Source organism: Callorhinchus milii, unplaced genomic scaffold (genome assembly GCF_018977255.1).
Source record: "Callorhinchus milii isolate IMCB2004 unplaced genomic scaffold, IMCB_Cmil_1.0 Scaffold4, whole genome shotgun sequence".
In the NCBI taxonomy this organism is placed as follows: domain Eukaryota; kingdom Metazoa; phylum Chordata; class Chondrichthyes; order Chimaeriformes; family Callorhinchidae; genus Callorhinchus; species Callorhinchus milii.
The window spans coordinates 81111893-81126261 of NW_024704745.1; the positions used below are offsets into that span (position 1 = coordinate 81111893).

The following is a 14369-nucleotide window of genomic DNA, read 5'->3' on the forward strand; positions in this document are numbered from 1 at the left end:
GGGGCCTGTGGTGTGAGACAGTGGCGGAGTCGGGCGAAGTTGCGGAGGTGGGGAAGGCAGAGCGGGTCATGGCGCAGATGTGGGGTAGAAAGGATAGTTGAGGGTCAAACAAGACCCCAAGATTTCGGACTGGCTCAGTGAGGGGGAGTGAGCCCCATGGACGGTGATGCTGTCAGCGCCTGAGGTGTGGAAGCGCTGACGGGAGCCAATCAGGAGCCTCGGTCTTGTTGACGTTCAACTGAAGAAACTTAGCTCTCATCTGGACTTCATTCACACACTCCTTCATTACATCGAGGCTCGACTATGCAAACTCACTGCTTGTCGGCCCCCAACTCCTCCCTCCACAGGCTGCAGATCATCCAGAACTCTACAGCCGTGTCCTCTCCCGCACCAGGCTCCGTGACCCTATCACCCTCATCCTCGCCCGACTCCACTGGCTTCCCATCACACAGAGGATACAGTTCAAGATCCTCACCTTCAAAGCCCTCCATGGTCTTGCTCCCCCCCCCCGACCTCTGCTACCTCCTAAACCGCTACCATCCTGCTCGCTCCCTCCGCTCAGCGGGCTCTGGCCTGCTTCATGTCCCCGCCTTGCTCACCTTCTGCCACTCTGCCCCCACCCTCTGGAATTCCATCCTGGAATCCCTCCGCCTCCCCCACTCCCTCGCCAACTTCAAGACCCACCTCAAGACCCTCCTCTTCAACTGTGCTTTCGGTCTCCCTGCTTCCCCCCCGACCTCCCCCCTTCCCCACCCCGACCCTCAGCTCGGGCCTGTAACTCGGTCTGTTCAGCGCCTTGGGACGTCCTCCAGACATGAAAGGCGCTATACACATGTAATTTTGTTGTTGTTCTTGATGTCTGAAATACATTGTGTCAGGACAGCAGTGGGTCCTGGAGTCAAGGGTGGAGGCAGAGAGGTACAGTTGGGTGTCATCCGCGTACATGTGGAAGTTGACCCCATGTCTGCGGATGATGTCACCAAGAGGAGCATATAGATGTTGAAGAGGAGGGGACCAAGGACAGCCCTGAGGAACACGGCACGAGACAGTGCGGGGACTAGAGGAGAAACAGTTTGAGGAGATGAAATGGAAGCGGTGTGAGAGGTACGATCGGAACCAGAACCATGAAGATTGAGGTGAGAGGAGAGGTGGTGGATGAGGATAGAGTGGTTGAAGGTGTCGAAGGCACCCTCTTCACACACCTTCACACACTCTCACACATCCTCACAGACACTCTCAGATCTCTGAAGCATAAGGACTTGTAGCATAGTAGTTACTGCATTCGCCTCGCAAGCCGACAACCTGGGTTTGATTCCTGAGCAGGGCGAAACTTTAGGTAAGTTTCTTTATTCCACACAGCTCTGTTTACAACAACAACAACAACAAGATTCCATTTATTGAGCGCCTTTCATGTTGGGAGGACGTCCCAAGGCGCTGTAAAGTTGGGTCAGGACCCGAGCATTGGGGGGAAATGGTCAGGGTGAGGGGAGGGAAGGGAGGGAGCGAGGAGGTGGGAAATGGTCAGGGTGAGGGGAGGGAAGGGAGAGAGCGAGGAGGGGGTAGAGAGTCAAGAGGGGAGCTGAAGGCACGGTCAAAGAGAACCAACAGTGAGTAGGAACCTAGTTAATAGTCGATTGACGGATCACTTTCCGGGGTTAATAATCTCTCAAAAAAAAATTGGTCACTCAATCCACGACTGTTTGTGGGACACTGCTGTGCACAATTGGCTGCCGCGTTTCACCCACAAATACACATAATCCATTTTACAGTATATTCTGTGAAGCACTTTGAGACGTCTCGAAAACGTGGTAAGGTGCTATAGCAAATGCAAGGATTATTATTATAGACTAGATTCCTAGGAAGAAACACCAGCCTGGATGTGATGGGCTCAGTGAGCTGTTTCTGTAAGTCTGTAAGGTTCTGTGATAAGGTTCTGTGATTATCATTTGGGAACCGAGGGGATCTGTGCTTGTGAGGCGCCGGAAGTCATTACACACAGGACAGGACGTTGTTACCAATGTCACATGATGGAGATCAAAGCATTTTGCTGGCACATTGTCTCCTCTCTTCCCCCCTCCTTCTGCTCGCCTGCATCTGGGCTGGAAGCCTGGCTTATTGCAGTGCTATGTGGAGGATGTCTTGCATTCAGAGAATGAAGGTAACCCTAACAACTAGGTAATCCTTTGCTGGTGCACGTACACTTTGAAGTCCTAAGTGCAGTGACCAGCCCAGACTGACTCCGCGCTGCAGACTATACTGTTGTCTCTGCAGCAAACTCATCTTGTGTTTCAGGGGAAACACACGGCAAGCGATGGGATAACTTGCTTTAATACGCTGCGTTTGTAACTTTTTTCTCCTCAAAACCTTTCATTTCACTAAAATGTCCTTTATGTGGTGTTTAAAATTGATCCCAGACAGCTGCCAGAGGCCAGGAGCAGCACAGAGGCTTTGAAGTATTATCCAACTGGAGATGAATATTTATTTATAACTTGTGTCTGAGGTAACCTGACACAGTGGGTCTGAAACCCTGAGCAGGTGCCACACTGCCCTCAAATCCCTGTTTTATGTACTGCAAAGCGGTAATCCAGGCAAACCACTTGATTTTAACTAGCAAATGGTTCCGTTTAAAGTTATTTTGTGGAGATTGCATGTTCGAAGACACTTCATTGTATTAGAGGCTGGTTTGTGGCCATCAATTACAGTTCATGGAATCCTAAAGCACAGGAGGCCATTCCGCCCATCGTGCCTGTGCTGGCTCTTTGAAAGAGCTGCCAATTAGTCCCACTCCCCACTCTTACCCCACAGCCCTGCACATTGTTCGTTTTCAAGTCCCTATACAATTCGCTTTTGAAAGCTATTATCAAATCTGCTTCCACCACCTATTCAGGCAGTGTATTCCAGACCGTAACTACATTACAACTTATATATGCAAATTATTATCCTTGCATATAGAAGTAATCCTTATATTTGTTAAAGTGTCTATCATGTCATAGTGGCTCAAAGTGCTTCACAGGTAATTGCCATCAAGTGTAGTAACTGCTTTTGTTGCTGACACAACAGCCAGTGGGTGCACAGCGAACTTCCACAAATGGCCGTGAGGTGAAACAACGATTTTATCTACAGAAAATTGTTTGCCAGGACAGCCGGAGAGAATCCTTTCTCTGGTTGCTTAAAGCATACCTTTCACATTCTCTCATTCACTGAAAACGCATCATCCAATGTGGGATGTTTGCAACAGGTTTCTGTGCACATCAAGAAGCCCCGTAACTTAGGGGTTAGAGCACTCATCTCGCAAGTGAGAGGACCTGGGTTCGATTCCCGGCAGGGCAGAACTTTAGGCAAGTTTCCCTACTCCACCCACCTCTATTTAACCAGCAGTAAGAAGGAACCCAATGGGCGGATCGTTTTCCGGGTTAACAATCCCGCAACAAAAAAAAATTTGGTCACTCAATCCACAAATGACTGTGGGACACTGCTGTGCGCAATTGGCTGCCGCGTTTGCCCACAAAATATGCAGTCACACTCACTTTACAGTATGCGAAACGCTTGGGACGTCCTTCCTGACTCCACACAGTGAAAATCGCCTAAACCAAATGTAAGGTCATTTTCATCTAGATTTTATACACTAGCCGCTCCCCCACTCATTACCCCAGTGTGTTCTGTGAAGCGCTTTGGGACCTAGTCCTCCTGACGTGAAAAGCGCACTGTGATTATTATTATTATTATAACTAGTCCCCACTCCCCCACTCTTACCCCAACTAGTCCCACTTCCCTGCTCCTACCCCAACTGGTCCCACTCCCCTGTTCGTACCCCAACTAGTCCCACTCCCCCGCCCTTACCCCAACTAGTCCCTCTCCCCCCCCCTTACCCCAACTAGTCCCACTCCCCTGCCCTTACCCCAACTAGTCCCACTCTCCCCTCCTTACCCCAACTAGTCTCACTCCCCTGCCCTTACCCCAACTAGTCCCACTCTCCCCTCCTTACCCCAACTAGTCCTACTCCCCCGCTCTTACCCTATAGCATCCGAAGTCCCTATCCAATTCCCTTTTGAAAGCTATTATTGAATCTGTTTCCACCAATCCTTTCATGCAGTGCATTCCAGATCGTAACAATTCTCTGCATAAAAATATTTCTCCTCATCTCCCCTCTGGTTCTTTTGCCAGTGATCTTAAATCTGTGTCCTCTGGTTACTGACCCACCAAACAGGAACTCCCAACACAAGGCCATGTATTGGGAGGTGGGGGAGGAGCTTATTGGCCCACAACTATTCCCGGTGATTTCCTTGTCCTTGCCCACTGGCTGTGGTCACTTTCTCTGCACAGCTATCTGTTGTTTTATGGAACACCTCTGGCCACTTAGTACAGTTTCCATCCTCTGGGGTCAGGAGCTTGAGGTCTGTGTATCCTCTACGAGACAGTAGATAAATTCAAACCTGAAAACAATGAAACCAACATAAAATCAACGTGAGACTTCCGAGCCCACAATTCATCCTCGGCTCCTGACAGCCACGGTGGCGTTGGTTGTGGAGTATGCGAGACGGGGAGCCACAAGGTCCCAATGAATCTCTCCGTCTAGACTGCTAGCCAATGAATGATGGTTGCAATAACTCGCTTACTGTTTAGAGGAAGGTGTATTTCAATCTGAAGTCCAGGCCTCCATCCCCACCTCCATATCTTTAAAGTAATGTTAAATCATTCGTGCACCACCCATGCTGCTTTTATATTGCCGTTCTGGAGCCGCTGAACACAATACCAGGCGACTGCTTTTCTTGCTCTCTCTTTGCCTCTCCTTCCTCCTCCACGCTTTTCAGAACAGCAGTTTCAGGAACCTAACATTCCATGTAATAGTAATAATAATAATGATCTACCCTCCCTCCCCTCCCTCCTGATCCCAACCCCCAGCTCGGGTCCAAATCCTTGACTGTCCAGCGCCTTGAGACGTCCTCCCGACGTGAAAGGCTCAGTGTAAATATCATGTGTTGTTGTTGGTACAGCCAGCACCTTTCACATTTGGAGAACATCCCGAAGCACTTCATAGGACTTACTGTGAAGTGGCAGACAATTTGCACGCAGTAATGTTCCACAAACAGCCATGGAGGGAGCGACCAATTTTATTTGCGGGATTGTTGGCCAGGACACAATTCCCCAAAGAAAGAGAGAAAAACTCCCTCTTGTTTCAAATAGCGCCGCGGGATCTTTAGCCTTCACCTGAACAGGCCAACGGGACCTCGGTTTAACATCTCATCCGTACTATTCTAAGGGTTAATGTGAACAAGCTTTGCTTTTGCTGAACACAGTCCTCAAAAGAATACGTGTTGATGAAACTAGCCTTGCCATTTTGGCTTGTTACTTAATATCGTCGCTTTGTAGTGCATGCCAGCTGGTGTGTGGTAGGGTTGGGCTTTTAGATTAGCCTGATATTATATTGGGAGTTTGAAATCCTCTTTTATCTTAGCCCAAACGTTCATTGGCTGTGAGGGGGGCTGTTAGCAGGGTATCCACTTGGGATCTGAGGCACGTTCTCTTTCGGAAAGTTCTTTTTAATAACTCATTCAAGGTCAGCTCTGGTTTGATCTAAAATTGGACGGGAGGATTTTTTTTTCCTTTGGTGCCATAATTGATCAGACCTTCAGTTCTTGAATAGTTCTGGGAAAGTAGTCACTGGTTTTATACACTGTTGTTGTAAGGGTGAGACTGCAGTGGGTAATAGTGTGTTTGTTTTTCATTCATTTCTGTGTTTGAGTGTGTGAGTGAGTGTGTGTGAGTGAGTGAGTGTGTGAGTGAGTGTGTGAGTGAGTGAGTGAGTGTGTGTGAGTGAGTGTGTGTGAGTGAGTGTGTGAGTGTGTGTGTGAGTGAGTGTGTGTATGTGTGTGTGTGTGAATGTGTGAGTGAATGTGAGTAAGTGTGTGTGAGTGAGTGTGTGAATGTGTGAGTGAGTGTGTGTGAGTGTGTGAATGTGTGAGTGAATGTGAGTGAGTGTCTGTGTGAATGTGTGAGTGAGTGTGTGTGTGAGTGTGTGTTGGGGGGCTGGAGATAGCATAGTGACCTGGCACTGATGCTCCAGGTTTTTATTAATAATCCTTGCATCTGATGTAGCACCTGTTCACTTTGGCGAGACGTCTCAAAGCGTTTCAAAAGGTATACTGTAAAGTGGATTAACTGCATTTTGTGGGTGAAACGCGACAGCCAATTGCGCACAGCAGCGTCCCACAAACAGTCATGATTGAGCGACCACATTTGGTTGGGGGATTGTTAGTGACGAGAGATGGGATCTCGGTTTAACGTCTCATCTGAAGGACCGCGGCTCCGACAATGCAACACTCCCCACCATGGCATTGGAGCGTCAGCTTAGACTATGTTTCACATTGGGACCTCCTCCCAATGTCAAAGGCACTTTACAAATATAATATTGTATGTGATTCCGACTTGGGGCTTGAACCCACAACCTTCTAACTCAGAGGCGAGAGCACTACCATTGAGCCCGGCTGACCTGACACAGTCTGTAACCTGCTCCAAACCGCCTGGACATTGCTTATTCTGTTCCTTTCAGTGAACAGATTTTGTTATCTTCCTTCCAGTTAATGGCTTGAATTTCAGAAAGGGATTGCTGGCCGAGGTGGGTCTCACAGACAGCACAGTACAGAGAGAATGAACTTCAGAGCCAATGCATTGAGTCTGTATTGCTGTTATAGACCACTGTTCTTACAGTAAATTATTTAAGTTGTCAAATTGTAACTGGTTCTGGTCGTAAAAATTCTAGTGATCTGCAGCTGTGTGTGTATGTGTGCGCGCATTCGCATGTGTGCACGTATGTGTGCGTGTGTGTGCGTGCGTGTGCGTGTGTGCGTGTGTGTATGAGCTTGGTCGAAAGCTACTGTTGGAAGTGGATGGAATGAGAAATGGAATAAGAATGTGATGCTGGAACATTTTTGGATTCCTGTAGCTCAGGGGTGAGAGCAGCCCTCGCCTCGCAAGCCTGAGGACCCGGGTTTGAATCCCGGGCAGAGAGAAACGTTACAGTGAAGGGGGGGAGGGAGAGCCCCACAAACTGCACTGTCCAGTCTCACAATGTTTGCTCAGAATAATATTATCTCTGCTTTTGCAGTCGCTAGAATATATAATATAATCCTGGCATTCGATAAAGATCCTTATCACGTCATTGAGATGTCTCAAAGCGCTTCACAGGATATATATTCTAAAGTAAATTGACAATACTGCCTGGTGTATTGACAATATTTATTTTGTGGTTGAAACGTAGCAGCGATTGCAATCAGCAGTGGAGGATTGATTGACCAACTTTTTAAAATTATTACCCAAGAAAGCAATCCACCAATCGACTAACTACCAGGTTGCTACTTGCTGCTGGTAAACAGAGGCGTGTGGAGTAAGGAAACTTGCCCAACGTTTCGCTCTGCCCAGGAATTAAACCAAGGTCCTCTCAATTGCGAGGCGAGGGCTGTAACGACTGCTATAGGACTCCGACAGAAAGGTAGAGGCCAGAACAGCTGGCTAACGATGCTGTAACGGAAGTGGGTCGAGTGAGTTCAGAACTAATGAGCTGAAGGACCTTCATCATCAAACACTCTTGACTTTTCTTCTCCTCCCAAATAATGGCCTCTGCTTGCTCCCCCACCCCATCTGTACATTTGTTTGGGAGTTCACCCAGTTTGGAAAGCTGCTGCAAGACTGTATGTATTTCTGTTTATTGATTTCGTGGTTTGCACATTCTTCCCATATAGCACAGATGTTGAGGCCACCAGACTCCACAAAGCTCCCAAGTTGTTTGTTGTGCTGTGTATTGAGCTGTGTCCTGCACCGCCTTCGTCTTGTGTGGGAGACCCTTTGTGGAGGCTGCTCACTCCTGGTGCTGTGTGGGAAGTTGGCTGCTCTGCTAATTGTCCTCACTATCCTTTTCACCTTTCACAATGATTCTCACATTTAAAGGGATCCTATAAAGCTAAGTGCTTCTTCCACCTCTTGAGCAATGTTCACATAGCAGCGTTGCCTTTTATTCAGCCAGACATTCCTCCTCTGTTCCCCTCCCTCCACCCCCCCCCACCCCCCCCGCAAACCTCCCACACAGACACACACACGTAAATCCAGCAGCTTTAAGCTGGTCTTTTAATGTTTTTTGTTTCTTTGAAATGGGTCGAAATACAATCATGATCCTCTGGGTTTGAAATGATTATTTTTTTCAAGGCTGTAATAAAAGCCTCTACAATATCCAGCAACACAAAACCATGATATTGAATGGACTGTAGCATCCCTGTCCAGTCGCGCTATTATTTTTCACGCTGCTTTGTTGCAGATCTCATTACTGTCAGTGGAGGTGTTTACGTTTGTGAGCTGACAGACACATTTCCATAGCAGCATCGGTCTAACCCCACAAGTGGCTGGTGTGAGATGACCTCATCTCCATCTAATGTTCTATGGGATCAAACCTGTAGTAAAGCCACTGCGAGAAGCTGTATACAACTGGGAAGGTTCACCCAAAGGGCAACGTGAGATGTCAGACTGAGCTTTTAATAATAATCTGCATTTGATTCAGTGCCTTATCACGTCGTTGAGACGTCTCAGTGAACTTCACAGAATATACTGTAACGTGTAGTGACTGTATATTTTGTGGATGAAGCGTAGCCATGAATTGCACACAGCAGTGTCCCACAAACAGGTGTGGATTGAGTGACCAAATTATTATTATTTTTTTCTGAAGGGATTATTACCCCGGAAAGCAAACTGCCAATTGACAAACAACCAGGTTCCTGCTTACTGCTGGTGAACAGAGGTGTGTGTCCTTGTCCAGTCTGACCCTGGCATAGCACAGTCTATTTATATCACGGGTGGAGTCCTGTAAAGTAGTGGTTAGAGCCTCACAAGCGAGACGTCCCGGGTTTGATTCCCGGTCAGGGCAAAACCTTAGGCAAGTTTCCTTACTCCACACACCTCTGTTTACCAGCAGTCAGTAGGAACCCGGTTGTTACACAGCCAATCCACTTACTGTATGTTTTGTGAAGCTTTGAGACACTCTATGACATTATAAGAGGCTGTATCAAATGCAAGGATTATTATTATCTTAATGTTGCTTTTTAAACGAGTCCCAGTGTCCTGGCCTCCACCACCTTTGCTGGCAATCTGTTCCAGTTGTTAATTCCCCTCTGCATAAAGAAAACCCTTCTCATATAATAATAATAATAATATCTGTAGTGAACTTGCTCTTTACTATTCTAAACCCATATCGTGTTCTACTACCTCGACACATCCTAAAATAGTGACCAGGTTTTACTTTTTTGACCCCATTTAAAGTTTGGTCACCACTTTGAGTTGTGCAGGTAATTGCTGTCAAGTGACTGACTGTGTTCATAAGCAAATGTGTCAGCCATTTTCTGCACAGCAACTTACACAAGATCACAAGAGTGGTTTGAATGAATACCTTTGAGCTCATTTAAAATAAAATAGTAATCCTTACCATTTGATACAGTGCCTTTCACATCGGGAGGGCTTCTTAAAGCGCTTCACAGGATTTAATAATAATAATCCTTTGATTTGATATAGCACTTTATCACATCAAAGCTCTTCACAAGAACATATTGTAAAATGGATTGACTGTATTTTGTGGACGAAAGTTTACTGTCTGTATTTTGTAAGTGAATGCAGCAGCCAGTTTGCACACAGCAATGTCCCAAAAACAGCCATGCATTGAATGACTGATTTTATTTGGAGGATTGTTGACCAAGATGCTGCGTGAAATTCCCTTCTCTTTTTGAATAGTGCTTTGGGATCTTTAATGTCCACCTGAACAGGTAGAATTCTCAATATTTCATCCTCACAGAATCCTTGTCGGGCTGTCCTCCCAAATGAGTCCCAGCCTCAGCCAATAACTTCTTCCAGTCATTAACTATCCTCTATGTATTAGGGCCTATAGGTGATCTGGAGGGTTGTCATCCAGAAACTTCCCTTCTCAATAATGTCACTAAATATTTAACATCCACCTGAATGTTTAAGTGTGGAATCCTGTAGCGTATTGGATAGAGCACTCGCCTTGTAGGTCAGAGGACCTGGGTTCAATTCCCGGGCGAGGCAAAACTTTAGGCAAGTTTTCTTACTCCACACATCTCTGTTTACCGAGCAGTAAGTAGAAACCCAGTTGTTAGTCGATTGGCAGGTCGCTTTCTGGGGGTAATAATTGGTCGCTCATTCCACGATTGTTTGTGGGACATTGCCTGTGTGGAATTGGCTGCTGCGTTTCGCCCACAAAATATACAGTATATCCTGTGAAGCTCTTTGAGATGTCTGAACAACATAATAAGGTGCTATATCAAATGCAAGGATTATTATTATTATTAAATGAGTTCTTAGTTTAACATCTCATCTGATGGCAACACCCAAAACATAATGTTCTCCCAGGTCCGCACTTCATTGTGAACTAAAGCTCTATTGTGAGGCTTCAACCCACAACCTCTGACACAAAGGCAAGAGCCTGAGCCGGTGAGAGCATGAGCGCTGGTACCTGAGCAGTAGAGATTGATACACTGTGAATAGATGAGCAGCACTGATGGCTTTTGGCCAACAACCTGGACTCATTGAAGAACCATCTTGAGACAGTAATGAGCGGATGGAAGGGAGGCTATTCTGGAAGAATAAGATCAAATGAACTGAAGGGCATTCTTCATCCAAAGTGATCTTCTGATCTAATAAACCAGCCAGGTCTCTCTCCTGCTGCACTCTCTCACATACAGAATCTGACCTGTACTTGAAAGTCGTCTGTAGGCTTCCTATCAGCCATTCATGTCTGAGGTCACTGATACATAGGAACAGGAGGAGGCCATTCAGCCCCTTAAGCCTGTTCTGCCATTCTATTCAATCATGGCTGAACTGTACCTCAACTCCAAATAATAAAAAATAACAAATAAGAAGAAGAATCCTAGGAATCTGTGTTTACTTCTCTCCCACTCCCCATAACAACATAGGAATTGCTAGACCAAAGAAAGTCAAGGTTCATCCAGTTTACCTTCCACCTTCCTGGCAGTTGCTTGTGATGTCATGTCCCAAACTATACACTGTGTCCCTAGGTATTATTTCCCAATAGAAATCTTATCTCATTTGCTTTTGAAAGAATCAACACTTTCTGCTTCCACCGTCTCCCCAGGAAGCCTGTTCCACACACTTACTACTCGCTCGCTGAAATCGCCCACTTGATTGGCGTGATCACGAGAAGGTCTATTAAAAACACAGAGGCTGTTTGCCGACTCTCACTGTGACCACAGTGTGGAGCACAGGGGTAAGCTTGGCCACCGTGTCTAACTCCAAGTCCCTCACCTTCCAAACCGGCAAACTCCTGACCGTTTACCTGAACTGTATTTTATAATGTTTTATAATACAAGCCAGGAATTGGCAGCACATTGCCAATTCCCGGCTTGACCATATTTGACAGAGTTGGAAATCAGTGGAGCAGCTCAAGGTGAATAATCTGCATTAAAAGTGCAATCCATCAGGAGGGCCTGCCTGTGTATAAACAGATGGAACTGGTAGATTGCTGTTTTACACGAGGAACATGTCAGTAACTGCTGCACTGAGCTTTTCTCTGAACAACTGGATTTGGCATCGATCGGGAGCTGCTGGATGTTAGGATAGACGGAGCAAATTCATCAGCTTGCAATATATCAAATGCAAGGATTATTATTGTTCGATCATCTCACGGCTGGTTGTGAGACTTTGTTCTACACAAAATGGAAGCGGGTTTGGCTGTAAAAGATTGTCACTTCACTCTAAGTGCTTTGAGTTGTTTTAACATGAGCGCCATACAAAGTTCTTACATTGCAATGTGATGTGCAGTAATATGAATCAGGCCTTTACAGACAGTTTGCCAGTGTGGTTCCTTTGTGCCCAGATCTGCAAACTCCACTCCTGCTGTTTGTAATTATGCTGTCAGCTGCAGATGTTTGGCTGTTTGAGCTACTTTGGCTCCGGAATTTAAAAATGAGACACGTAAAACATGTATGTCCATCTTTTATTGCTCAATGGACATCTTGAACACTTTGACTCTTTGAAAGAACAGAGCTTGCCTTTCGTGCTACNAAAAAATCCCCAATCTTATGTTTGAAATAATGATTGTACACTAACCACTCTTCATAACGTTGCCTTTGGGAGCCATAAGAAAAGTGTGTTACAGCGAGGGACATGTTATAGAAGAGGGTGTTTTGTTTTCAAAATGGTCAGCAAGGGAGTCATACACTTGGCATTAATAAGTGGAAAGTTGTGATAAATAGGAGACTGTCTTGAGGTGCAGGTTATTTGTCAGTCAAAGCTGAGCAACTGCAGAATGTGTGGATGGACTTGCAGGTTTGCTGCATAGCAAGTTACAATTAAATAATAATATAATAATAACCCTTGCTTCTGAAGCAGCACCTCATCGCGTCGTTGAGACCTCTCAAAGCGCTTCACAGAATATACTATAAAGGTGGAGTGACTGTGTATTTTGTGGGCGAAGCATGGCAGCCAATTGGGCACAACAGTGTCCCACAGACAGTTGTGGATTCAGCTTTTTTTGGAGGGATGATTACCCCAAGAAAGTGATCCTCCAATTGACTAACAACAAGGTTCCTACTTTACTGCTGGTAAACAGAGATGTGCAGAGGAGGGAAACGTGCCTAAGGTTTCACCTTACATGGGAATCATACCCAGGTCCTTTTGCAAGGCGAGTGCTCTAACCACTACACTACAGGACTACACAGTCACTACACTACAAGACTCCATTGTAATCCTTGGATTTCATACAGCGGCTTGCACGTCAAGAGGACGTCTCAAAGTGCTTCACAGGATTTTATTGTAAAGTGTAGTGACTGTGTATTTATAGGTGAACGCGGCAGCCAATTTACACAATTGTCCCACCCATGTCCAGCTCCACTGGCTCCCCATCCCCAGGATAGAGTTCAAATTCCTCGACCTCAAAGCCCTCCATAGCCTTGCTCCTCCCTACCTCTATGATCTGCTAACCCCAGGTTGGCCTGTCCGCTCCCTCCGCTGGCGTGCTCCACATCCCCTGCCCAGACCAGTCCATCATCGACAGTTGGGCCTTCAGCCTTCCTCCTTTGGAACTGTATCCTACAGTTCTTTCGCCTCGCTCCCTTCCTTTCCTCCTTCAAGGCCCTTCTCAAGATCTTACTTTTCGACTGCGCTTTGGGTCACTCTCCGACCCCCACGCTCCCTCCCTGATCTCATCCCCCAGCTCGGGTCCAAATCCCTGACTATCCAGCACCTTGGAACGTCCTCCTGATGTGAAAGACACTATACAAAGGTGGTGGTGGTGTTGCACTGTGAATGAGATGTGTGCAATTTGACCTGGGGTTGATTCGGGTCTTGGAGGTGGGCAGTTCAATGTGACGTTTGAATCTACAAGCCATAATGTGTTTGTGTTTCCAGCTAAGATATCAGCATGGTCTGTCAACACCAGATTTGCGGCAGAGCCTGCCCAACCTCAAAAACTTCATGGAACATGGGCTGATGGTGCGATGGTAAGTTTCTGGTCCTTCAGGTAATGGACAACCCTCTGAGCTTGTTTCTCTTTGGTTTAAGTTCATATCAAAATTAATTATTATTAAAGTCATTGGTACATCACCAAAGCAACCTTAGAAGAAGCATGTCTGATCTGTATGGATCAGGGCTACGTAATAATAATAATCATTGCATTTGACATAGCACCTCAGGCGCTGACAGCATCACCATCCATGGTTGCTCACTCACCTTGCTAAGCCAGTCCGGAACCTTGGTGTCTTGTTTGACCCTCAACTATCCTTTCTCCCCCACATCTGTGCCATGACTTGCTCTGCCTTCCCCCACCTCTGCAACATCGCCCGGCTCCGGCACTGTCTCACACCGCGGACCCCAGAGACCCTCATACATGCCTTCATTACATCCAGGCTCGACTATGCAAACTTGTCGGTCTCCCTAACTCCTCCCTCCACAGGCTGCAGATCATCCAGAACTAACTCTGCAGCTCGTGTCCCCTCCCGCACCAAGTTCCGTGACCCTATCACCCTCATCCTCACCCAACTCCACTGGCTTCCCATCGCACTTCAAGTTGGCAAGGGAGGGTATAGTTCAAGATCCTTTTTCCTCACCTTCAAATAATAATAATCCTGGCATTTGATATAGCGCTTTTCACGTCTTCTAGACGTCCCAAAGCGCTTCACAGAATATACTGTAAAGTGAATTGACTGTATATTTGTGGGCGAGCGCAGCAGCCAATTGCGCACAGCAATGTCCCACAAACAGTCGTAGATTGAAAATGACCAATTTATTATTGTTTTTGGTTTTGGAGGGATTATTATTAGGCTCTGTGTGGAGTAAGGAAACTTGCCCAAGGTTTCACC

At 46.4% G+C, this 14369-nt stretch overlaps 1 protein-coding gene across 1 annotated transcript in view; it reads left to right on the top strand.

Annotated features, from left to right (window-relative positions):
- The window catches only part of uvrag (UV radiation resistance associated gene), a 251991-nt gene that overhangs the window by 224249 nt on the left and 13373 nt on the right, over positions 1–14369 (top strand). The window contains exon 15 of the mRNA XM_042334441.1: positions 13420–13511. Coding sequence (XP_042190375.1) covers positions 13420–13511 — 92 coding nt within the window. The remainder of the gene's footprint in view (positions 1–13419; positions 13512–14369) is intronic.